The 24,911-nt window shown below is 35.1% G+C and overlaps 2 protein-coding genes across 8 annotated transcripts in view; both read left to right on the top strand.

Moving 5' to 3' along the window:
- LOC129807447 (uncharacterized) overlaps nucleotides 1-13,963 on the top strand; it is a 61,867-nt gene extending 47,904 nt beyond the window's left edge. For all 7 annotated transcript variants that reach the window (XM_055856726.1, XM_055856723.1, XM_055856725.1 and 4 more), the window contains 5 exons: nucleotides 2,197-2,939; nucleotides 3,014-3,289; nucleotides 3,359-3,479; nucleotides 7,660-8,240; nucleotides 12,863-13,963. In XM_055856726.1, the coding sequence (XP_055712701.1) occupies nucleotides 2,197-2,939; nucleotides 3,014-3,289; nucleotides 3,359-3,479; nucleotides 7,660-8,240; nucleotides 12,863-13,635 (2,494 nt within the window). In that variant the 3' untranslated portion in view covers nucleotides 13,636-13,963. The remainder of the gene's footprint in view (nucleotides 1-2,196; nucleotides 2,940-3,013; nucleotides 3,290-3,358; nucleotides 3,480-7,659; nucleotides 8,241-12,862) is intronic.
- A 7,630-nt stretch (nucleotides 13,964-21,593) lies between these two features.
- LOC129807446 (cytochrome c oxidase subunit NDUFA4-like) lies at nucleotides 21,594-22,047 on the top strand. Its single transcript, XM_055856720.1, has one exon. The coding sequence runs from the start codon at nucleotides 21,632-21,634 to the stop codon at nucleotides 21,887-21,889; it is 258 nt and encodes an 85-aa protein (XP_055712695.1). The 5' UTR covers nucleotides 21,594-21,631; the 3' UTR covers nucleotides 21,890-22,047.
- The last annotated feature ends 2,864 nt before the right edge of the window (nucleotides 22,048-24,911 follow it).

Here is a 24,911-nt window from a genome sequence, read left to right as displayed (position 1 = left end):
CCTCATTTTTTTAAATTCGGACAATTAGAACCGGAGTTATGGCCATTTTAAGATTTTTTTGACCCTTATAGCTCGGGTCAGAGGGGTCAGGGGATCTTAAGTTTGGTATTGATCGAAAGTCCTAAGACCCAGATATACCATATTAAATTTGAGTCCGATGGATGCCATAGGAGCGGAGCTATTGAGAAAACAAAAAATGGGGGTATTCAAAATGGCGGAAGGAGGGGTGGGGGGTGGGGGGTCAATGCACCAAGTTGAAATTTTCACCCGATATATTCGTCAGTTAAATCAGCATTTGTCGTAACTTCCTTTTGACAACTTTTCAGGAGACGAAATTTTCAGTTCAATATTATTTTTCTTAAAAATGAGCCCCGAATGCGATACTTTTGAGTCAAAATAATAAAAGTAGCACTAATAAACTGTAAGTTAACTCGAGAAAATCTTTATAAAATTATTTAAAAGCTGCAATATTGAGAAATATGTTAGAGGAAACACAATAGTATTTTATCTTAACTTCCATCGTTTATAAAGCCGTACCTTCCAATGTATGGAGATTCTGGAAATTACGACAATTTTGTAAAATTTTCAATTTGAAATTATTTTAGTGATAATAAACGCCTTTATTTGTCTAAATTAGACAATAATACTGTTGTCCCTATCCCTAAAAGCTTTTATTTCATAAGTTTAATTGAATAAATTTTGTGCGCCATGCAGCTTGTTTTCTTTTGAATTAATGACAGATGGGTAGGGATTTTTCTCACTTTTTTCTCGCAAATATTGAATTAAAATAATTTCATGTAACATTATTCGCACTGTCTTTCGATATTTGGAAGAGTTTATAAACGTTTTATTGAGAAATATTGCAATTTTGCTGCAAATTACAAGCCATGCAAGTCAGCAAAAGAAGTTACGGCAAATGCTGATTATTGAAAATTTTGTATGGAAATTTGCCGTGACTTCCTCAAAAATGGAATTTAAGACAAATTCTGATAATTTTTTCTTAACTAAGGGCACTTACGATAATTTTTGTTTAAAATAATTTTTATTGGGCTTATAAAAGTTTCTTTTTCACAAGTGCGTTTAATAAACAAAATTACGCTGATTCCAAATATGTGCTTATTTCAAAATCGCAAAAATGAAGTTACGATAAATGCTGATTTAACTGACGATATAACCTTTGCTGAAAACCGTAAGTCGATATCTCTTAGTTTAGGAGCTATTAAGCTCCAAATACCGGACGGACGGTCGGACGGAAGGACGGGAACGGTTTTTAGTCACCCATATATTCGTGATCGGGAAATGTCAAAACACGTTTTGGCAAAGTTTGAGCTCGATTGGACGACATGAAATTTTGGTATAGGATTATAGTAGGTGAGATAGTTAATAATCTCACCTAATAGTTAATAATCTCACCTAATATAAAGTGTTTGAAGTCAGAGTATGTGCGAAGCTTGAAATACTTCCCCTACTTTGGACTATATATCTGGCGGAATTCTGTGTAATTGCAGCTGTTCCGGTGTTCGCCAGAGAATTCGTTCTTTTCAAATTAAAAGACTCCGAATTTTTGCCATCGGGCATTTCTGCAGATGCTCGATGGCAAAAATTCGGAGTTTTTTAATTTGAAAAGAACGAGTTCTCTGGCGAACACCGGAACAGCTGCAATTACTTCCCCTACTGGTCAAAGTTTTTAACTGCTCTATTTTTCACTCTTCAGGAGGCATATTTTGGTAGAATTTTGCGGTTACCGAGAAATCCGAGAAGTAATTCTTAGATTTTGCTTCATCTAGTCGTATCCCTATTCGTTGTGAGATATAAAGACCAAACGGTTAGAGATAGCGCCTTGAAATTTTCGGGAGACACTACCCATAAATCATTTTTCCAATAAGAAATTAAACACCTAGCATAATGTATGCTTTGAAAATTCTAATTGTCTCGTAAATTTTAGAATGTCTAAGAAGGAGTGATAGTTTTACAGCTATCAAAAAATAAATATGGGAGGATGGGTAGTTTCGTGCATGCATTATTTTTGAAAATGTGTACATATTTTTGGTAATTGTGCTATATCTTTTCAATTAGTCACAATGCCTATTAACTAAAAGTTCAACGGCGTTAATTGTTCCATCCACGCTACTTTTTTGGGGATATAATATAATTAAAAATAATAATAATAAATAATAATTGTGCCTAATATTTCAGAGGAGATCGCCCACTGGTTGAGTTTTCCTACTTCAATATCTCAGCTGCTGTAGGAGGTGAAGATTTGCCCTCAAGTGAAACTACTACTGCTGTCAATGATTCAAATGGAACTACAACCAGTACAACGCAAACTTCAACGGTATCTCCGGAATTGTCGCTTCGACGGTCCCTGGATCGCTTAGAAGGACTAGAGATTCTCTCAGCACGAGTAATTGTGCACGGATTCGGCTCTAGTTGTCCCCATGTATGGATTTACGAGATGCGAACGGCCCTAATGGCAGTAGAGGACTGTATTGTCATTTGTGTGGATTGGGAGAAGGGAGCTTCGTTGCCTAACTATGTCAAGGCATCTGCAAATACGAGACTTGTCGGGAAGCAATTGGCACAATTGCTGGCTGCCCTGGAAACCCATCGCGGTCTTCAGATGTCACGGGTGCATATAATTGGCTTTAGTTTAGGAGCTCATGTGGCAGGATTTGCTGGAGCAGATCTTCCGGGGTTGAGTCGAATTACAGGTCTTGATCCAGCGGGTCCTTTGTTTGAGTCGCAACATCCAAAAGCTCGACTGGACAGCAGTGACGCGACCTTTGTGGATGTTATCCATTCCAATGGGGAGAATCTCATTTTGGGCGGACTGGGATCCTGGCAGCCCATGGGACACGTGGACTTCTATCCAAATGGAGGAAGAGTTCAACATGGATGCTCAAATCTCTTTGTCGGAGCCGTGACGGATTTTATTTGGTGTAAGAACAACTGCAAATTTTGGAATAAAATTGATTTGGGCTTGATTGATTTGGGATTGCTCTGGATCTTTCAGCTCCTGCAGCATCAGTTGAGGGCAGATCATTGTGCAATCATCGAAGAGCATACAAATTCTTTATAGATTCGGTGGCACCACGTTGTCTCTTTCCGGCATTTCCATGTGGCAGCTACGATGACTTCTTGCAGGGAAAATGCTTTCCCTGCAAACAATCTTCAAATGCATCGGGCATTTCTGCAGATGCTCGATGTGGAAACATGGGATACTATGCTGATCGATCGACAGGACGAGGTCAGCTGTATCTGGTGACTCGCGAAGAGGAACCTTTTTGTGGTGAGTTGATGATTTTTCTAAGGCTCTGTAAGGTTATTAAAATGCCTAATACTATTTTTTTTTGTACAGCACATCAGTACAATATTGAGATCTTCAGTGCTTTGAGTGAGCTTCCACTGAGATCCCTTGGACGTTGGGAAGTTACTCTGATCGGAGAGGCAGGACTAAATGAGACTTTCACAATCACAGAGTAAGTTTTATAGTGAGTCTAAAACTTAAAATCATAAAACTCTGATTAAAAGGTTTATAACGCTTTTTGTGAAATTTGTCAAAAGGGTTCATTTCTCTGTTTTCTTGAAACAATTCTCATATATTTTTTTACACTAAAGAACATCATTATTGTCAAATTAAGTAGAAAAAACATTAGGAATTGATATATTTCACGAAGTAAATTACGATTTATGTGACCTTATACAGTTTTACAGGTGATTACCTTAAAATCAAGTAAAACATTTTTGATGAGAAACTTTAAAAAATTTCATTTTTGGTGGAAAAGAAGGCAATGTCAATTAATTTTACATATTCCAAAGAGGGTTTGATTTTAACAGTTTTCTTTTTAAAGAATTAGTGACCACATTGACTTCATTTGAGAAATAATGGACAAATTTCTATTTATAAATTATATTTATTGTAATTTTTATAAATTTTCGTTTGTTTTCGTCCCAATTTTTTCAATTTTTTTTTCTTTTGAGCATTAAGCACTACTTTTTATCTACCCAAAGATTTAACAATTCTTCCAATTAATTTATCAATATTTTCAAATTCTGCGTTTATTCTGATCCTGCTTTATAATATTTTCTGACTATTCATTACTTTTTTTTTATCAAATATTAGTGTAAAAAATTCCAGAGGGGTCATGTGTTAGAAAAAACGAATACACATTTTCTCTTACAAATTAATAACACTTTTTTTGCGAAATACACAAAGAAATCAAATGTTCATACATCATTACTAAGATTTTCAACATCTTACAGTGAAAAGACCTAAAATAAACCTAAAAAATAAAATCTTGAATGCTTCAAAATGTACTAAAATTCTTTAAATTGAAAACCTCTCAAGTTTTTCTCAGCGTTAGTCCTGCCCTCGGACGGTGGATAGGTGAAACCAACTGATTTATTAACTTGCACAATGCCGTTTTTGAGAAAAATGAGTTTGAATATTGATGAATTTTGACGCTATCGCAGCGTCACCTGTTGTGACTTTTTGAACTTCCATCTGAAAGTTCTCATCGAGACGAAACCAAAAATCCAAAATTTAACTCAAAATGTTAATTAGAACCGGAGATAGAGGCCGGTCAATATTCGAACTTTGGCCCCTTATAGCTCAGGTCAGGGGTTATGGATCGACTTAAGGTTTTTTTTTGTTTGATAGGTATAATCAGCGGCTACAACATACTAAAATTTCAGCCCGATGCACAATGGATTTTTTGAGTTATTTAACTTAGAAAATTGAAAAATCTTCTTTTTAAAATTAGCGCCCCTAGCGATGGTTTTATGAACTTGCGATGTTAGAAGGGGAAGTGGCATTTCATGAGAGCTTTCCAAAACGCCTTCATTTTTTAAATTCGGACAATTAGAACCGGAGTTATGGCCATTTTAATATTTTATTGACCCTTATAGCACGGGTCAGGGGGGTGGGGAGACCTTAAGTTTGGTATTGATCGAAAGCCCTAAGGCCCAGCTATAACATACTAAAATTTAAGCCCGATCGATGCCATAGGGGCGGAGCCTTTAAGAAAACAAAAAAATGGGGGTATTCAAAATGGCGGAAGGAGGGGTGGGGGGTGGGGGTCAATGCACTAAGTTGCGATTTTCATACGATATATAACCTTTGCCGAAAACCGCAAGTCGATATCTCTTTTAGTTTAGGAGCTATTAAGCTCCAGAGAGCGGCCGGCCGGCCGGTTAGGAACGTACTTAGCCCCCCATATATACGTGATCAGGAAGTGGCGAAACACATTTTGGCCAAGTTTGAGAACCCAGTTTTCGAAAGTCTCAAACTCCTAAATAGCAACCAATTTCATTGGTTTTTCAGAATTGGATAGATCATTTGCCCTTAATAATCGAATCTTAAGTTAGATTATTTTCCAAAAAATCTTGACTGATAAGAAATTAGAGCAGTTAAGCCATATGGCTAAGCCTTAGGTCTGAAGCCCGTATAAGAGGAGGTTGGGCTACTTATTTGGGCTGTGTGGCTAGATTGTTATACGAGTTTTTCGCCTATTTCTAAATAAAGCTTGGCCTTACAATTATTTTATTTAGATCCACAATTGTTTTGTCTATCAAAATTACATTATGTTAAAACACAATTTTCTTTAGAAATATGCAAAGAAACATCGTATAACAATGTAGCTCCACTCCTTCCCATATACGATTTTGAATAAATTATTTCTACCCAATTGATACCCAAATTTATTATTTATAATTTATATTATTATTATTATTATTAATATTAATTTAATATTATACAACATGCCAAGTTCTATGCCTTCGAAAATTGTAAATGAAATATTCTCTGTGTTGCTGTTGTTGATATGAAGAATGCAATTTTGAAATGTGTAAGGGGGAATTGTGTACAAAACTCAAGACGGGAGGGTAATTAAGAAACATGAGTTGTCAATGAAAGTAACATGGTAACATGTGTTCTATGGGTGAGATTTTCCTTCGAGAAAAAGAGATGGAGAAGTGTACCTCATCTACATTTTCTACTCCTAATGGGATAGACGATCTTCTTTTGAAGGATGCAAATAAAGCATCCAACTTTATAATATAGCACCCGTGGAAAGTTCCTCCTTCATTTCTCTCTTTTTTATATTTTATATTTTTTTGTATTTCCAATTTTTTAAGCAAAACCCTTTTAGGAAAAGAAAGTACATTAACTATACATAATATTATTCATAAGAACGAAAATTATCATTCATTAGTAATTGTCAGAAAACTGATTTAAATTTTTAGGTTAGTTTTGTTCCTATCGCCCATAAAGGCAGAAAATACACCGAATCGGACTCTGTTGAACTTTTTAAGATTACAGTAGAGTCTCGCTATAGTCCATATTTGGTTTCAAATTTGACACTTGGGTCGCACTATAGTCCATGTGATTTTTTAAAATTATCAACGATTTTTAGTATTGAAATTGCTCGACGGCTTCCACTTTCTTTGCGATTGTGGTACTTGTCCTTGCTCTCTTCATTGTGGATCACAATTATCACAACTACTTAATAAAGTTTGCCAAAAATATTAAAATAATTATGCATGTCGCATACTAAAAAACATAACCGAACTTAAAATCAGTGTTTTGAAATCAACGGTCGATAAATTGTGGACTATAGAGCGATGGCCTATAGCGAGACTATACTGTAGACGTTTCACAAGTTTTGTAAAACGGTTTAATTTTTATTGTTAATTTTCGGTTCGTAAAAAGTGTCTCGCCCTTATGGGGTTAAAATGTAGAATAAGAATTATGTTTTTTTTTTGTTTTAGAAAAACCATCCATTAATAAATTAATCTGTAAGGGACCATATCCAAAATATGAACATTATTATTATTATTATTATTATTTATTCACTCTCCAAAAAATATCTACAATGTACAGTATTGCGAACAGTCATGAACAGTCTATTTCAAGCATTTATTAGTACATTATCTAATTGGGTGAAGCATGAGCCCGTTTACTTTATGCTTCCATCCACTTTAAAGAGCCCAAATACCTTTCGTTGGCATTAGTGTTGCTCGCATGAATTTTAGGCTTCTGTGTAAATTTCTTTTTTGTGTCTTTTATTACTTCGCAATGTTCTAATGGAATTTTGTCGTTCTTATGTAGGTTCTACGAGAATTTTGCGTCACAATAATATTGTTATATTAGTATAGTAATATAAATAAAGTTTGTAAATGAATTAATGGAGAAAATTTGAATGCAATGACATTTTAGACGTGTCTTTGATAGGGGCTGCTATCGCTCCCTTAAAAGGTAAAATTATGTTTTTTTTTCATTTTAGAAAAATCATCTATAAATCTGTAAGGAACCTAAATCCTAAATATGAAGATCCTACCTTAAGTATTTCTAGTACATTATCTGAATGGGTGAAGCATGAGCTCGTTTACTTCAAGCTGTCATTCACTTTGAAGAGCCAGAATGCCTGTCGTAGGCATCAGTGTTGCTCGCATGAATTTTAGGCTTAGGTGTAAATCTCTTTTTTTTATGTCTTTTATTCCTTTGCAATGTCCTAATGGAATTTTGTCGTTCTTAATAAGTTTTTGCAAGATTTTTGCGTCACAATAATATGCCAATTAATTGACCATAGATCTTGAAAGGGTCTGAGAAAAGTAAATACTTATTCATACCTTTTCATTTTTCTATTTTTTTTTTTTCAGGAAAGATGACACGGAATTCTTCGCTGGCGAAAGAATTTCACGAATTTTGGTGCCACATCCTGCCTTGGGCTTTCCCACGGACATTACACTCACGTACAAATCATACAGTGGATGGTTGTCTCGAGGACTCCCCGTGTGGAATATCTATAAAGTCATCCTTACGGACAGCTTTGGGCGCAGCTATTCGATTTGCAAGCGTTTCTTCACACTTGAATCTGGGAAGCCTGAACTCTTGGCTCTCTTGCCGGGAGATTGTCACATTCCCGAAGAGATAGATTTTGAAGAGGGTCCTCTTGATCGTATTGATGAGAAGAAGAGTGAGGAGAATGAAGTGAATCATGCCTATGGAGGCTATGATGATCAGGATTTGCGATTTACACGCGATGACAGGGAAAACACCATTAATCCTAAGTGGCAATCTGTGGAAGGAAATGGCTTGGATACTGGTTCAGGCACAGAGTCCAGTCGTGGATTTCCAGAAGAAATTGGCACTACGGATAATCCACCGGAAATTTTTGAGCCCATCCTAAAGGAAAGGCGGAAGAAGAGCGGAAAAGGACGGAAATTTGATTCAGAAGGAAGTGAGTTGATGTCCCAACTAGCAAATTAGCTGCCTTATAGAACCAAATTCTTGAAATGATCTCATAATAATGATCTTCTAAAGTACACAGTTCAAAGTACACTCAGTCCCGGCATTAAGTCGTTCGGGATTATGCACCTGATGGAATTTTGCACATACAATTATGCAAGTTTGCCTACCCTTGGGAGTCAATTTATAAACTCATTTTTGAAATACGCCTGAATGTATACTATATTGCGACGCGGGACATTTGAAAACATTTTGTTACTTTTTCAGAATAAAACTTTAATTTCTTTTATTAAGGTAATTTTTTTAAAATATTCTAACCATTTATTGAAGAACTCTTTCAAAAAATACAGTTTGTTAATGCATTTTTATTAAACAATTAAATCTTTTTGTTTGATCTACTTTTACTCCGCGCGAAATTCGTTCTACGGCCGATTCATTCAAAAGAAAGCCCCCGCGGTTATGCAAATTATCTCGATGCATAATGCCATTTCGTGCGTTTTTTTTCGGTCCCGAAAATGTGCATAATCCCGGGACTGAGTGTATGTGTTAATAAGAACAAAAGTTTTAAGAACTATTTTCTTATAAATCTTATTTCAAGGTGTGCTACAAGTTCTTTTTATAGAGTTTTTTCAGTACAATTCTTTTCACGTGAAAATATTGGTTATTTTCGTAATGAAAATCAAAGTAGTCCTATTTTATCGATTTGCTCAATATTTTCTAAAAGCCTTATGTCATTTGTTTACAATTATTACTTCCTAATTTATGAATAAAACCGGAAAACAGATTAATTACGCTGTGAGTTTTCTATTACACTGAGAGAGATCCGAAAAAGTCAAAATAATATTCCGGAAATGTTAATTTTACCCTGCAGTATCGGTGTAAATTTTATCCTAAATCGGTGTATTATGGGTTAAAGTTACCCTTTTTCATGTTAATTTTATCCTGAAAAAGGTGTAAGATTAACATTAAAAAATGTTGATATATTTTTACACCTAAAAAGTGTTAATGTTATGAGGAAAAAAAAGTTAATCGCACCCTCTTTTTTCTCAGTGTAGGATAGAAGAGCCCAATGAGTACAATATGTAGGAATACTAAAAACTGCTATAAAATCCTCATATTGGCTCTGTACTCAGAACATTCCAAATCGATATCTTCATCAGTTTGTTGAGAAAATCATTTTTTTGGCAAAAATTTGCAAAATTTCATATGTTTTGAAAATGACAAAAATCAAAAAATAAGGCATTTAGAGGTATCGGAACAGGATGTTTTCTATGGCAAAAATGTAGTCGTAAGTGAAATCTATTATATGCTGAAGAGAGTAAATTAATATTTAGTTTAGTTTAGTTTATATGATTTTTCAAAAGTTGCTTTCTTAGATATTTTTGAGAAATTTTAGTTTGATTTTGTTTTTCCGCCCCCAAGGATTTTTTGAAAAAAATATCACATAATTTTCAAGTTCAAGCACAACTACTTACCTTTCCAACGGATGCCCATTTATTAAGTTCTGTACACTAGAAGCGGAGGAATAATTGATAATATGAGACAAAACAGCAAAAACAAAAAAAAGTAAATTAAAGAAAATTGTGACGTATAGGAGAAAAACCAAGAACAGATTCTTGATCAGGGGACTCGACTCTACCAAACGTATCATGTGAGATCCGTGTGCCAAAAAAAGTTGTCAATTTGTTGCATAGTGATATTCGCCTGGACTAGCTCTAAAACATATCCAAAAATTATTGAAAAAGCTTGGTCCAATTTTGAGAAAAATTCAAAAAACATTATTTTTAGGGAATATTAATTACACGGTGCGACAAAATTTACCTTTTTGTGGGTGTCTTTGACGAGAGTGCCAAAACTTGTTAGAGGGTCATTTAAGGACCTCAAATCTGCAATCCGTTTGTCCGGGTCACCTCTAGATTTTTTTTGAAAAAGCATATTTAGTTTTTTGATGTTTTATAAAATTCAAAAATTCATATCTCCGGTTCTAATTATCCGGTGGTAGTCACATAAAGCTAAACTGACGCGTAATTTCATCCTCTATAACTCTTGTGAACATATCAAAAACCTACGATGAAAATGAAGTATATTTTTTAAAGATTTTTTGAAAAAGGGCACCTAAAATGGTGCATTTTTCTGTGTTTTTTCCATCTTCTAGTAATTTTCCCACTTTAATAGAGCATTTTATATGTCAAATAACTATGCCTAAAAGTTAGAAAATTTAATATTCTTTCATATCTTTTTGGTTTAAATTTTCTATCCTAATTCGTTTATTCACAATAAATTATTGAAAATAAAATGCATTATTATAAAAATAAAATCTCTTATTATATATAATTATTTGGTATCTTTGTCTAACCTACTGAAGAGCATTCTCTTTTGCACTCTCACTTACACATTTCATACAAAAAGAGGCGAAATGAAAAAAAGAGACGTATATAGAAATAAAGAGAGAAGAATAGTTTTTTGGCACTCATAACAGCTATTCTTCTCTCTCTATTTCTAAATACGTCTCTTTTTTTCATTTCACCTCTTTTTATATGAAATTTGTAAGTGAGAGTGCAAAAGAGAATGCTCTTCAGTAGATTAGACAAAGACACTAATATAATTATATATAATAAGAGATTTTAATGCACTTTATTTTCAAAAAATTATTGTGAATAAACGAATTATGATAGAAAATTCAAACCAAAAGAAAATGAAAGAATATTAAATTCTCTAACTTTTAGGCATAGTTATTTGACATATAAAATGCTCTATTAAAGTGGGAAAATTACTAGAAGATGGAAAAAACACAGAAAAATGCATCATTTTAGGTGCCCTTTTTCAAAAAATCTTTAAAAAATATACTTCATTTTCATCGTAGGTTTTTGATATGTTCACAAGAGTTATAGAGGATGAAATTACGCGTCAGTTTAGCTTTATGTGACTACCACCGGATAATTAGAACCGGAGATATGAATTTTTGAATTTTATAAAACATCAAAAAACTAAATATGCTTTTTCAAAAAAATCTAGAGGTGACCCGGACAAACGGATTGCAGATTTGAGGTCCTTAAATGGCCCTCTAACAAGTTTTGGCACTCTCGTCAAAGACACCCACAACGTGTCGCACAGTGTTATTAGTATTAGTATTATATTTATTTAATCACAAAATAGGGTTCGTCCCTCTTACAATTGTGATAAAGAGAAAGAAAATTAAAATTAAATAACAAAAGAACACAGAGTTAAAGAGAAAAAAACAAAGGTGGAAAAAAGAAGAGAAAAAAAGATAAGATGAAAAGATGTCTCTTTAAGATTCACTCAGCCTGTATTCGAAAAAAACCGCCGAATTCCATCCGCGGACCTACGTATGTCACTGGGAATTGCGTTGTAGAGCACAACACCCTTTACAAAGAGTGACCGGTACAGACAATCACTCCTGACCTTAGGCACTATGAGTCCCCGAACCCTGGCCGATTGGGTATGTAAAATTAATCAAAAATCGGTACTTAACCGGTTCATTACCGAAGAAGACCGATGCAGCCGGGTTTGAAATTGCAATACTTTTCCAAAAAAAAACCAAATTTAACCAAATCGGTTGAAAAATTAGCCTTCCAAAGTGGTTGACCTTTGACCTTCAATAATTCAAAATGGCGAATTTTCCGGTCATAGATAGTTTGGGCGTAATGTTCGCCTGGACCAGCTCTAAAACATATCCAAAAATCATTGAAAAAGCTTGGGCCATTTTTTTGCAAAATTGGAAAAACCTTATTTTTGATCTATTTTTGGGGGGATAGGGAACGTGCGAAAGGGGAGGGGGGAAAAGTAAAGAGGTTGGGTATGAGATAATGTCATTTGAGGAGGGGTCATCGAAGACCAGAAGTCGATATCTCTTACCGTTTAAGCTCCAGAACAGTGAGAAGTTGAAAAAAAAAGTCGATTATATAACTGCTCTCTCTTTGAGTTCGAGCAGTAAAATTTACAAATAAGCGTAAAATTCAGTCGAGACGAAGTTTGGAGGCATTTCTTCATATACCGATTGGATATTAATAAGAAAAAAGAAGACTCGTTCAGCAGATTATTTATAGGGACAAAATGGATTTTTGTGGGTTCGCGGTACAGCTACAGCGACCATCTTTGTATCTCTGGAATGGCAGTAATGGTGAACTAATAAATTCCTAGACATGATAAATTACATTAAAAAATTACAATTACATAAAATAGAACAAGATAAATAAAAGCGAAATTTTTTTGTGAATCTTTTAATTATTCTGATTATGTTTTTATAACAGGTTCATATCCGTTTATAATATTAAATTTAAAGTATTGTATAAGCATTCTCTCAGAAGATATATAGATGTTTTATAAGATTGTCTCATAGAACTCTTCAATTTCCTTTGACAGTAATGCTTATAACTTGAGCCTATAAGCCTTAATTGTGCGCCACTTTTATATATAAAGGTCTCAACGACTATTTTAGGTAGTCTACAAGCGTTATTTAAACAAATCGTTCTTTGCGACTTTCTGATAAGCCATGATTCGGGAATTCTATAAGACTATATTGAGAAAAAATTGTTTCTTGGGGAGCAAGTCGCAGGGATAAAGCTTGAGTGGGATTTTTTTTTTTAATTTTAGGTGAAACCGAAGAGATTCTTGAACCTATCCTTCGCTCAACAACTCCACGGAATGGCAATAAAACTGTGGAAGATGCACGATCTTCTGGGGATAGGAGGAAATCCCGTGAGGGCAATTTTCTCACTGTTCAGCTATTTCCATTTCGTCTCGGGGAGATTCTGGAGCGAGCTGAGCGCTATGCAAGGTTGACACTTTTGCCACTAATCAGTGAAACTGCACCGAGATTTTTCAATTTTGGTGCCACAGCAAATGATGACCGAAAGCCCAAGTATCTCACAGAAGAAGAATTTAAACAGGCTGAAATTGCGGATGCAGTAACCAAGAATTTTCTGAATGTTACAACAGAGACTCCGAGCAATTCCACGGGCAAGGAAGAGAGTATTCCAATGAATACCACAGAAATTGTGAATAGCTCTAGTCCGCGCAATCTCTATGAGCCTTTTAGAGAGGAGACTACGAATGAATCTCGCGTACTTGTGACACGATCCGCCTCAGACAGTAAATACTACACGAATCTGCAGGATGTGGTACCGCCGAGTGTACTTCCGGAAATAATTCGTAAGGCCCAAACAGAGGATGAGAATGTGATTCGCATCGATTTGCCCACATATAGACCACCTGCCGTTGATTTCCCCTACAACTTTGAACTTCCGGCCACATCATCTGAAGAATTGGACGTGCCAGAGACCGCGGAGAATGTTGAGGATGTTCGAAGGGATACCACTAATAAGTTCATTCCTCTGACTTTTGCCCAGAATGCCGATCGGGAGTGACAAAATGATGAGAACACCACGAGTTGTTATCTAGTCGGGGAGTAGAATCCCTCCAATAATTTCCTCCTTTCCTTCTATCCACTTTTTCTTGTCTTTTCAACACACTCTGTGTCTCCCTTCTATTACGTGGAGGTTCTTCCGGTGGGACTCGGTGACTTTTGTGTTCGGCAATTATGAATTTTAATTTATTTGTTTTACCTCCTTTGCCTTAACTTTATTTTGTGTTGGAGGTTTTGCCTCGAGATGACCTCCAAATTTAGTTGTACAATTTTACATTTATATATTTTTTTTTAAATAAAAGACATTCATCGTTTTGTTGTCTTCCAAAGTTTTATTTGGTTTTCTTCTGCATCATTTCTTGCTCGAACAAGATAGTGCATTTGAAAGGGAATATTGGAGATATTCTCTCCAGAACAAGCGAAAGGGTTCCCATTTTGAAGTTGAGATATCTTTTATGATATTTTCACAAAATTGAAATTATTTTCAATAATTCTTTCCAGGGAAACATAGTAATCATTTATTTAGTAAATCGTTTTTTAGTGACACATTCATTTTCTTTCTTGTCAAGGATTTACTATCCAACTGAATTCCAAGTAAGTTACTGGGGAATGAAAAGTGCAATTTCTACAGGTTTCGAAATTAAATTGGCTCTTGTTCTTACTGAATTTTGAAAATAAATTAGGAATTCCAGGAGATAAACCTTTAATGAAATTTATTTTCTTTCGGTTCTTTTTTTTTTGTTTATTATCAGAATTCCTTCCTGAGATTCATTGGGCTAATAGTTTTGATATAGGGCACGCGGGGCATGCAGATAATGTGGGGGACCTTTCACACAATTTTTGACAAAAATTTTGTAAATTTTAAAAAATAATTTATAATTATTTAATATGATTTGAATATTGGGTCTCATGCAATCATTTTTCTTTGCACTGCTAATTAATCTTAGATAAGAATTATTTTGCTTGAATACTGATGAAAGCACGGAGCCTGAACCAAAGCACTGGAAAAAGCTGGTGAGTTTTCCTTGGCTGCGAGTTTTTGGTCAGTAAAAAATAAAATTTGGTCAGTAAAATGTCAAATTTGGTTAGTAAAAAAATAAAAAGGACAGATAATCCTAACCGGCTTATGTAGGTGAGATTCTTAACATGAGCTAAATCGGGATGCATGCAAATTCGATTTAGAGCTGAAGTTAGGTGACGACATTTAGTTATTTTGAATCAAATTCGTGAAATTATACAAATTTTGTGTTTAAACCAAAATATAAAAGATTTGGATGGAGTGACAGAAAAGTGATATATGGGTGAAATGTAGAACAGAATGTACTCTATAATTTTCCTATAGAACATGATCTCATCGATTACTCAGAAGCCAAGATAAGCGAGGTTTTTTGTTTCTTAACTCGTTTTTTCATCCAGAGTGCCCCAAGTGTTTATTTTTTGAACTTCAACTATATCAAAGAATTCTTGTATTAGGTGAGATTCTTAACAATCTCACCTACTATAATCCTAACAAAATTTCATGTCGTCCGATCGACCTCAAATTTGGCCAAAATGTGTTTCGCCACTTCCTGATTCCGAATATATATGTGGCTAAGTTACGTTCCCGGCCGGCCGGCCGGCCGTTCTTTGGAGCTTAATGGCTTCTAAACTAAAAAAGATATCGACTTGCGGTTTTCGGCAAAGGTTATATATCGGGTGAAAATTGCAACTTGGTGCATTGACCCCCCACCCCCCCACCCCTCCTTCCGCCATTTTGAAGACCCCCCTTTTTTTGTTTTCTCAATAGCTCCGCCCCTATGGCATTCAGCGGACTCAAATTTTAGTATGTTATAGCTGGGCCTTAGAGCTTTCCATCAATACCAAACTTAAGGTCCCCCGACCCCCCTGACCCGAGCTATAAGGGTCCAAAAAAAATTTCTTAAAATGGCCATAACTCCGGTTCTAATTGTCAGAATTTAAAAAGTGAGGGCTTTTTGGAAAGCTCTCGTGAAATGCCACTTCCCCTTCTAACATCGCAAGTTCATAAAACCACCGCTAGAGGCGCTTTTTTTAAAAAGAAAATTTTTAAATCTTAAAAGTTAAATAACTCAAAAATTCCATTGTGCATCGGGCTGAAAATTTCGTATGTTGTAGCCGTTGATTATACCTATCAAACAAAAAAAACCTTAAGTCGATCCATAACCCCTGACCCGAGCTATAAGGGGTCAAAGTTCGAACATTGACCGGCCTCTATCTCTTGTTCTAATTAACATAGCGACATAAGTTTTACCTTTTTGGTTTCGTCTCGATGAGCACTTTCAGATGGAAGTTCAAAAAGTCACCACAGGTGGCGCTGTGATAGCGTCAAAATTCATCGAAATTCAAAGTCACTTTTCTCAAAAACGGCATTGTGCAAGTTAATGAAATTTTAGTATGTTATAGTCCGGTCTAGGACGTTTCCAAAATGGTGCGTATGTGCGCTGTGGTTTCAATAGAACCGGAGATATGAGGGGTCAAAGTTCACGAAATTCAAAAAATCATATCTCCGGTTCTATGTGACCGATTTTGATGAATGAGGGCTTAAACGAAAGATCTCACCAAATGCTACAACTTTGTAGAATATTTGAACTTCGTGGGACCAACACCAGGGGCGCCACAGTCGAAAAACCAATTTCAATATCACATAACCTCAATTATCTCGACTGTCGCTGAACCGATTTTGATGATTACTTCAACATAATTGTAGAGGACATTTGTATCCACATTTCGCCCATACATCATTTTCCACTCAGACTACGCTATCACTCCGATTTTGCCGTTTAAGTGTGAAAAAATTGATTTTTCCCATAATAACGCTTTGAAATCACTCAGATGCCAATTTGACTGCCTCTACTCCACCAAGACACTTAAAATAGGGTTTAAATGGAAAGTCCCGCAAAATACAACAATTCTTTGATTTAGTTGAAGTTCAACAAATGAACACTTGAGGCACTCTGGATGAAAAAACGAGTTAAGAAACAAGAAACCTCGCTTATCTTGGCTTCTGAGTAATCGATGAGATCATGTTCTATAGGAAAATTATAGAGAACATTCTGGTCTACATTTCACCCATATAAAACTTTTCTGTCAGTTCATCCAAATCCTTGACATTTTGGTTCAAATACAAAACTTGTATAATTTCACGAATTTGATTCAAGATAACTGAATGGCGTCTCCCTACTTCAGCATCAAATCGAATTTGCATGCACTCCGAGTTAGCTCACGTCAAGAATCTCACCTACATAAGCCGGTTAGGATTATCTGTCCCTTTTATGAAACTTTCCATTAAAAACTCTATTTTAAGTGTCTTGGTCGAGTAGAAGCAGTCAAATTGGAATCTTATTGGTATCAAAGCGTTATTATGGGAAAGGTCAATTTTTTCACACTTAGGGCAGAATCACATTGACAATAAAATGCTCGCCGTAGCCTCACCGTATTTCGTTAATTTACGCATTTTCATTAAAATTCCTACGCAAATTCTCGATTATCGTATTACCTTATCTCATACTCGGTGGCACTAGGTGAAAAGGGACAGATAATCCTAACCGGCTTATGTAGGTGAGATTCTTAACGTTAGCTAACTCGGAGTGCATGCAAATTCGATTTAGAGCTGAAGTTGGGAGACGCCATTCAGTTATCTTGAATCAAATTCGTGAAATTATACAAATTTTGTATTTAAACCAAAATATAAAGGATTTGGATGAACTGGCACAAAAGTGATATATGGGTGAAATGTAGACCAGAATGTACTCTATAATTTTCCTATAGAACATGATCTCATCGATTACTCAGAAGCCAAGATAAGCGAGGTTTCTTGTTTCTTAACTTTTTTTTCATCCAGAGTGCCCCAAGTGTTCATTTGTTGAACTTCAACTATATCAAAGAATTGTTGTATTTTGTGGGACTTTCCATTTAAAACCATATTTTAAGTGTCTTTGTGGAGTAGTGGCAGTCAAATTGGCATCTGAGTGATTTCAAAGCGTTATTATGGGAAAAATCAATTTTTTCACACTTAAACGGCAAAATCGGAGTGATAGCGTAGTCTGAGCGGAAAATGATGTATGGACGAAATGTAGAGACAAATGTGCTCTACAATTATGTCGAAGTAATCATCAAAATCGGTTCAGCGACGGTCCAGATAATTGAGGTTATGTGATATTGAAATTGGTTTTTCGACTGTGGCGCCCCTGGTGTTGGTCCCACGAAGTTCAAATATTCTAGAAAGTTGTAGCATTTGGTGAGACCTTTCGTTTAAGCCCTCATTCATCAAAATCGGTCAAATAGAACCGGAGATATGATTTTTTGAATTTCGTGAACTTTGACCCCTCATATCTCCGGTCCTATTGAAACCACAGCGCATTTACGCACCATTTTGGAAACGTCCTAGACTGGGCTACAACATACTAAAATTTCATTAACTTGCACAAAGGAATTTTTGAGAAAAGTGACTTTGAATTTTGATGAATTTTGACGCTATCGCAGCGCCACCTGTGGTGACTTTTTGAACTTCCATCTGAAAGTGCTCATCGAGACGAAACCAAAGATCCAAAATATAGCTGAAAATGTTAATTAGAACAAGAAATAGAGGCCGGTCAATATTCGAACTTTGACCCCTTATAGTTCGGGTCAGGGATTATGGATCGACTTAAGTATTTTTTGTTTGATAGGTATGATCATCGGCTACAACATACTAAAATTTCAACCCGATGCACAATGGAATTTCTGAGTTATTTAACTTAGAAAATTGAAAAATATTCTTTTTAAAAATAGTGCCCCTAGCGGTAGTTTTATGAACTTGCGATGTTAGAAGAAGAAGTGGAAGTTCACGAGAGCTTTCCAAAACGCCCTCACTTTTTAAATTCTGACAATTATAACCGGAGTTATGGCCATTTTAAGTTTTTTTTTGGACCCTTATAGCTCGGGTTAGTGGGCTCAGGGGTCCTTAAGTTTGGTATTGATCGAAAGCCCTAAGACCCAGCTATAAAGAACTAAAGTTTGAGCCCGATCGATGCCATAGGGGCGGAGTTATTGAGAAAACAAAAAAAAATTGGGGTATTCAAAATGGCGGAAGGAGGGGTGGGGGGTGGGGGGTCAATACACCAAGTTGCAATTTTCACCCGATATATAACCTTTGCCGAAAACCGCAAGTCGATATCTCTTTTAGTTTGGGAGCTATTAAGCTCCGAAGACCGGACTGACGGACGGACGGAAGCGGTTTTAAGCCACCCATATATTCGTGATCAGGAAGTGTCAAAACACATTTTGGCAAAGTTTGAGCTCGATTATAGTAAGTGAGATTATTAAGAATCTCACCTAATACGGTCAGTAAAAAATTACTCGTCATGTGACGTTGAGAATTTCAGCGAGGCAAATTTGCCCGAGTCTACTGTATAATAGTTTTGCGCGAAAATGAACTGTCCAAAAGGTTTGCACGTCACGTGGTGCTGCCTACGGCCAATAACTCATGAGAAGAATAGGGAGAATACCTTTTTATCCAGATATGCAAAGTTTTAACTTTTATTGACTTCCTTTTAGTTTTTTATTGACTAAATTATTATTCACTGATCATATTTAATTTTCCACTGATTAAATTTCACATTTTACTGATTTAAAAAAAAGGTTACTGACCAAATTTTATTTTTTACTGACCAAATTTGATTTTTTACTGATAAAATTTGACTTTTTACCGATCAAATTTTTTTTTACGGACCAACTTTGACTTTTTACGGATCAAATTTAATTTTTTCCAATTTTTGATAAAGTTTTTTACTGACCATATTTAATTTTTTACTTGACCAAATTTGATCTTTTACTGACCAAATTTGACTTTTTATCGACCAAATTTTAATTTTTTACTGATTTTTTTAAAAGTTTTTTACTGGCCATATTTAATTTTTTACTGACCAAATTTGATTTTTTACTGATCAAATTTGACTTTTCACCGATCAAATTTTACGGACCAACTACACGGAAAATTTACTGTTGTCCGTAAAAAAATCAGTAAAAAATTAAAATTTGGTCGATAAAAAGTCAATTTTGATCAGTAAAAGATCAAATTTGGTCAAGTAAAAAATTAAATATGGTCAGTAAAATACTTTAACAAAAATTCGAAAAAATTAAATTTGGTCCGTAAAAAGTCAAAGTTGGTCCGTAAAACCGTTTGTCTTCAACCAAAGACTTTTAAACTTTTAATATTTGAAAATTCATGATGAAAATATAAATTTAGAAATAAATCTCTGGTAAGTAAGGGCTTTAAAGAATTTAGTAGAATTTTAGGACAAGATAGCTGCGCTATAATCTCCTAATTGAGAGAATTTTTATATGGTAATCTGACAACGAAAAGGGCTATCAGATCACCATATAAGAAACACTAACTAAGAGGTTACAGTTATCTCATACTAAAACTACATAAGATATCTATTCATTAACAGGCCCAGTCCAGCCCGTTGAGTATATCCAGAAGCTCAGTTTGATCTGAAATGAAATGAAATAATTTATATTTACAGTAGAGTTCCTCAAATTTGAACATTTGGGGGATTACAAGTGACATTTCCCACTCCTCAAACTTGAACAATATTTTCAAAAACATATAGGAATTTATGTGAAATTCACTTACCTTAAATTAGGATAAATAACTTTAGAGAATATATAAATGTCATTTATTTAAGGGGAAAAAACTTCGCGAGTCTAGAACATCTACCAACGTGAATATCGCGAATATCGGCCTTTTTTCGTAAATATTGCGAGTATTTCATAAATATTGTAAATATCGCTAATATTTCTTCAATATTGCGAATATCTCGAATATTTTCTGAATATTGCGAATATTTAGGGAAATATTCGAATATTTTCTTCTTCTGATATAAAATTGTGAATATTGATTCTACGACATGGAATTTTGGTCAGTTGTTTGCCCCTTGGTTACAATCTTTTTAAATTATTTGGATACAGTCAAGTTCTTCAAACTTGAACTCCTCAAATTTGAACTACGGTTGAGTTCAAAATGTAAAATTTGAGGTTATGTGAAAAGTTTTGCGTGGAATATGAATAATTAGAACCATTTTTCTTTGGTTTTTCCTGAATATTATCGTATTATAGTAACTTCCGCACAAATTCCATTTATATAATAATAAATGCAAAGGACAAACAACTGAGCAAAATTCCATGTCGTAGAATCAATATTCACAAAATATTCACAATTGTATATGAGAAGAAGAAAATATTCGAATATTTCCCTAAATATTCGCAATATTCAGAAAATATTCGAGATATTCGCAATATTGAGGAAATATTAGCGATATTCACAATATTTATAAAATATTCGCAATATTCACGAAAAAATGTCGATATTCACGACATTCACGTTGGTAGATGTTCTAGACACGCGAGGTTTTTTCCCCTTAATTGTAACGAATCTTATTTAAAAAAAATAGCTCTCCTGGACACACAAACCCATTTTCGGCTGTCCTTCGGCTAGCTTCAGAGGGTTGCAGTTTATGATTTTGTATTTTGTATTTAAATCCCAAATAGATTAAAAAGTTCAGGATATGACCAGCGCACAATAACTTTTGTTTGTAAACATGTTTTCAAAATTTTCTATGAAAATGAGCAAGATGACTAGATCTAGATCTCATTCACTCTCATTGAAATGTCAAAAACATGTTTAATAAACAAAAGTTATTGTGCGTTGGACATAATGCCCAACACACAATAAGTTTTGTTTCATAAACATATTTTTGACATTTCAATGAGAGTGAGTGAGATCTACATCTAGTCATCTCGCTCACTCTTATAGGAAATTTTGAATACATGTTTATAAATAAAAGTTATTGTGCGCTGGGTATAAAAATATTGCAAGATTGAGCAATCAAGAAAATTGTAAATAATTTGATCACCCATTCATTTAAATTTAAAGCATTTCTGAGAAAATAAAGTGAAAAATTCTCTGTAGGTGAAAAATTGAAAAAAAAAAATCCAGGATGGTGATGCAAGGAATGACCTTTTCTACCCTGAAGAAGCACCCTGCTTTGCTCCCTCTATACGCCTGTGTAGGACTAGGACTGTCTGGTGCCATCTTTTACGTCCTACGTAATGCCACCCGTAATCCAGATGTCTCATGGAACAAATCCAGCAATCCTGAGCCATGGCAGGAGTATTCCAATAAGCAGTACAAGTTCTACTCTCCCGTCCGAGACTATTCTAAGATTGAGAGCCCAGCTCCCAAGTACAATGAGTAAAAGCCTATGCATATATCCATTGTTGAAATGAAAATCCCTCATTGATCTTCTCACCGTCAGCAACTGTAGTCAAATTTAGCGACGTCTTAACATAATTGTAAAGATATATGTAGTAAAGAAAATTAATGAACTCTACAAGAATCCAGTCAATAAAATATTTTTTTTTCTGTCTAAATTTAGTATCGCCAGCACATGTCATAATTTTAAGATAAATCTTTTGACGTTAGATATTTAAATCGATTTTTAGTAATTATGAAGTTTGGGACCCTGCAAAGCATGGGAACCTTCCCCTATAAGGACGAAATAATTTAAATTTTTTTTAAATAAATCTATTTGTCTCATTAAGGCCACTACACACTACGAGAGATTTCTTTAAAAAATATTCTTTTAAATAAAATTTCCCCTATCCTTGTAGGCAGAAACGTCAGAATTTATTAAAAAAGGCAATTTTTGACGAAAATCGCTTCTAGTGTGTAGACACCGTAAGGAAAAGCTAATGATAAGCCTAGATTAGCTTATTGTAGGTGAGATTCTTAACGTGAGCTATTTCGGAATGCATGCAAATTCGATTTAGAGCTGAAGTTGGAGGACGCCATTCAGTTATTTTGAATCAAATTCGTGAAATTATACAATTTTGTATTTAAACCAAAATATCAAAGATTTGGATGGACTGACAGAAATGTGATATATGAGTGAAATGTGGACCAGAATATTCTCTATAATTTTGCCGTAGAACTTGATCTCATCGATTACTCAGAAGCCGAGATAATCAATGTTGTTTATAAGAATAATAATAATAATTATTGTATTTTGTGAGACTTTCCATTTACAACCCTATTTTAAGTGTCTTGGTCAAGTAGAAGCAGCCAAATTGGAATCTTATTGGCATCAAAGCGTTATTATGGGAAAGTCAATTTTTTCACACTTAAACGGCAAAATCGGACAGACGTCGTAATCTAAGCGGAAAATGATGTATGGGCGAAATATGGACACAAATGTCATCTACAATTATGTCGCAGTAATCATCAAAATCGGTTTAGCGACAGTCGATATAATTGAGGTTATGTGATATTGAAATTAGTTTCTCGACTGTGGCGCCCCTGGTGTTGGTCTCACGAAGTTCAAATGTTCTAGAAAGTTGTAGAATTTGGTGAAATATTTCATTTGAGACCCTAATCATCAAAATTGGTCAAATAGAACCGGAGATATGATTTTCTGAATTTCGTAAACTTTGACCCCTCATATCTCCGGTTCTATTGAAACCACAGCGCACTTATGCCCCATTTTGGAAACGTCCTAGACTGGACTACTACACTCTAAAATTTTGATTAACTTGCACAATGCCGTTTTTGTGAAAAATGAGTTTGAATTTTGATGAATTTTGACGCTATCGCAGCGCCACCTGTGGTGACTTTTTGAACTTCCATCTGAAAGTGCTCATCGAGACGAAACCAAAGGCCCAAAATATAGCTCAAAATGTTAATTAGAACAAGAGATAGAGGCCGGTCAATATTCGAACTTTGACCTCTTTAAGCTCGGGTCAGGGGTTATGGATCGACTTAGGTAATTTTTTTGTTTGACAGGTATGATCAGCAGCTACAACATACTAAAATTTCAGCCCGATGCATAAAGGAATTTCTGAGTTATTTGACTTAGAAAATTGAAAAATCTTCTTTTTAAAATTAGCGCCCCTAGCGGTGGTTTTATGAACTTGCGATGTTAGAAGGGGAAATGTCATTCCACGAGAGCTCTCTAAAAAGCTCTCACTTTTTAAATTCTGATAATTAGAACCGGAGTTATGGTCATTTTAAGAAAAATTTTTTGGACCCTTATACTCTTCGTTATCCGGCTGACTGGGGGACAAAATGACATTTAGGTTTTTTGAATGATCAACTGTTTTTCTATTTTGTGCTGTGTGAATTTATTTTCTGTTTGACAAAGAACAAGAGAATTTCCTTCATGGTACGCTTATGTTTCATTTTTTATCACAATTATGTATTAAAAACTTCGATACAATGATAATAATACTTTAATTCACACTGAAGAAACTTCATGTTTAGAAAAAATAATTTTGAATGCATCAACCGCCAGTGTTTGGCAGCTGTCACCCGGATAACGCAGTGCCGGATAACGAAGAGCTGAGTGGAGCTTGGGTTAGTGGGGTCAGGGTTCCTTAAGTGTGTAGTATTGATCGAAAGCCCTAAGACCCAACTGTAACACACTAAATTTGAGCCCGATCGATGCCATAGGGGCGGAGCTATTGAGAAACCAAAAAAAAGGGGGTATTCAAAATGGCGGAAGGAGGGGTGGGGGGTGGGGGTCAATGCACCAAGTTGCAATTTTCACCCGATATATAACCTTTGCCGAAAACCGCAAGTCGATATCTTTTTTAGTTTAGAAGCCATTAAGCTCCAAAGAACGGCCGGCCGGTCGGACGGGAACGTAACTTAGCCGCCCATATATTCGTGATCAGGAAGTGGCGAAACACATTTTGACCAAATTTGAGCTCGATCGGACGACATGATAGTAGGTGAGATTAATAAGAATCTTACCTAATATAAGCAAAATGTTAAAAATATGTATAAATATTTCTTGAGATTTTTTACGAATTTTTCTAATTAGATTTTTCATCAGATTAAGTAAATTATTGATTTCTAAGTATGAGAAGTGCATGGGAGTGCATGAAGTACTGGAAGTATTGCAACATTTTTGAGAGTGTTGCGAAGTTTTGGAAGTGCGAAGGCCTCTTCCATACAAATTGTGGAAGTGCCTGGAAGTGGTGTACACATTTTCACCCAAATATCTCCCCCTTGAATCTCACCTAATACAATCTTATACCATGTCAAACGTGAAACACAAATGAAACATAGGTGAATGAAGAAAAAAGCAACACAGCGAGAGAAATCTCTATTTCAAGTGGATTTCAACTTGTGTCTTGGCTCAGTTGATTAGAAAAAAAAGGCGCGAAATGTAAAGATATTCCAGCCCAGGTAAAGGTAGAAATAATAAAAACACAACAGCA

Source organism: Phlebotomus papatasi, chromosome 3 (assembly GCF_024763615.1).
Source record: "Phlebotomus papatasi isolate M1 chromosome 3, Ppap_2.1, whole genome shotgun sequence".
NCBI classification, from domain to species: Eukaryota; Metazoa; Arthropoda; class Insecta; order Diptera; family Psychodidae; genus Phlebotomus; species Phlebotomus papatasi.
This window is presented reverse-complemented; position numbering and strand designations above follow the sequence as displayed.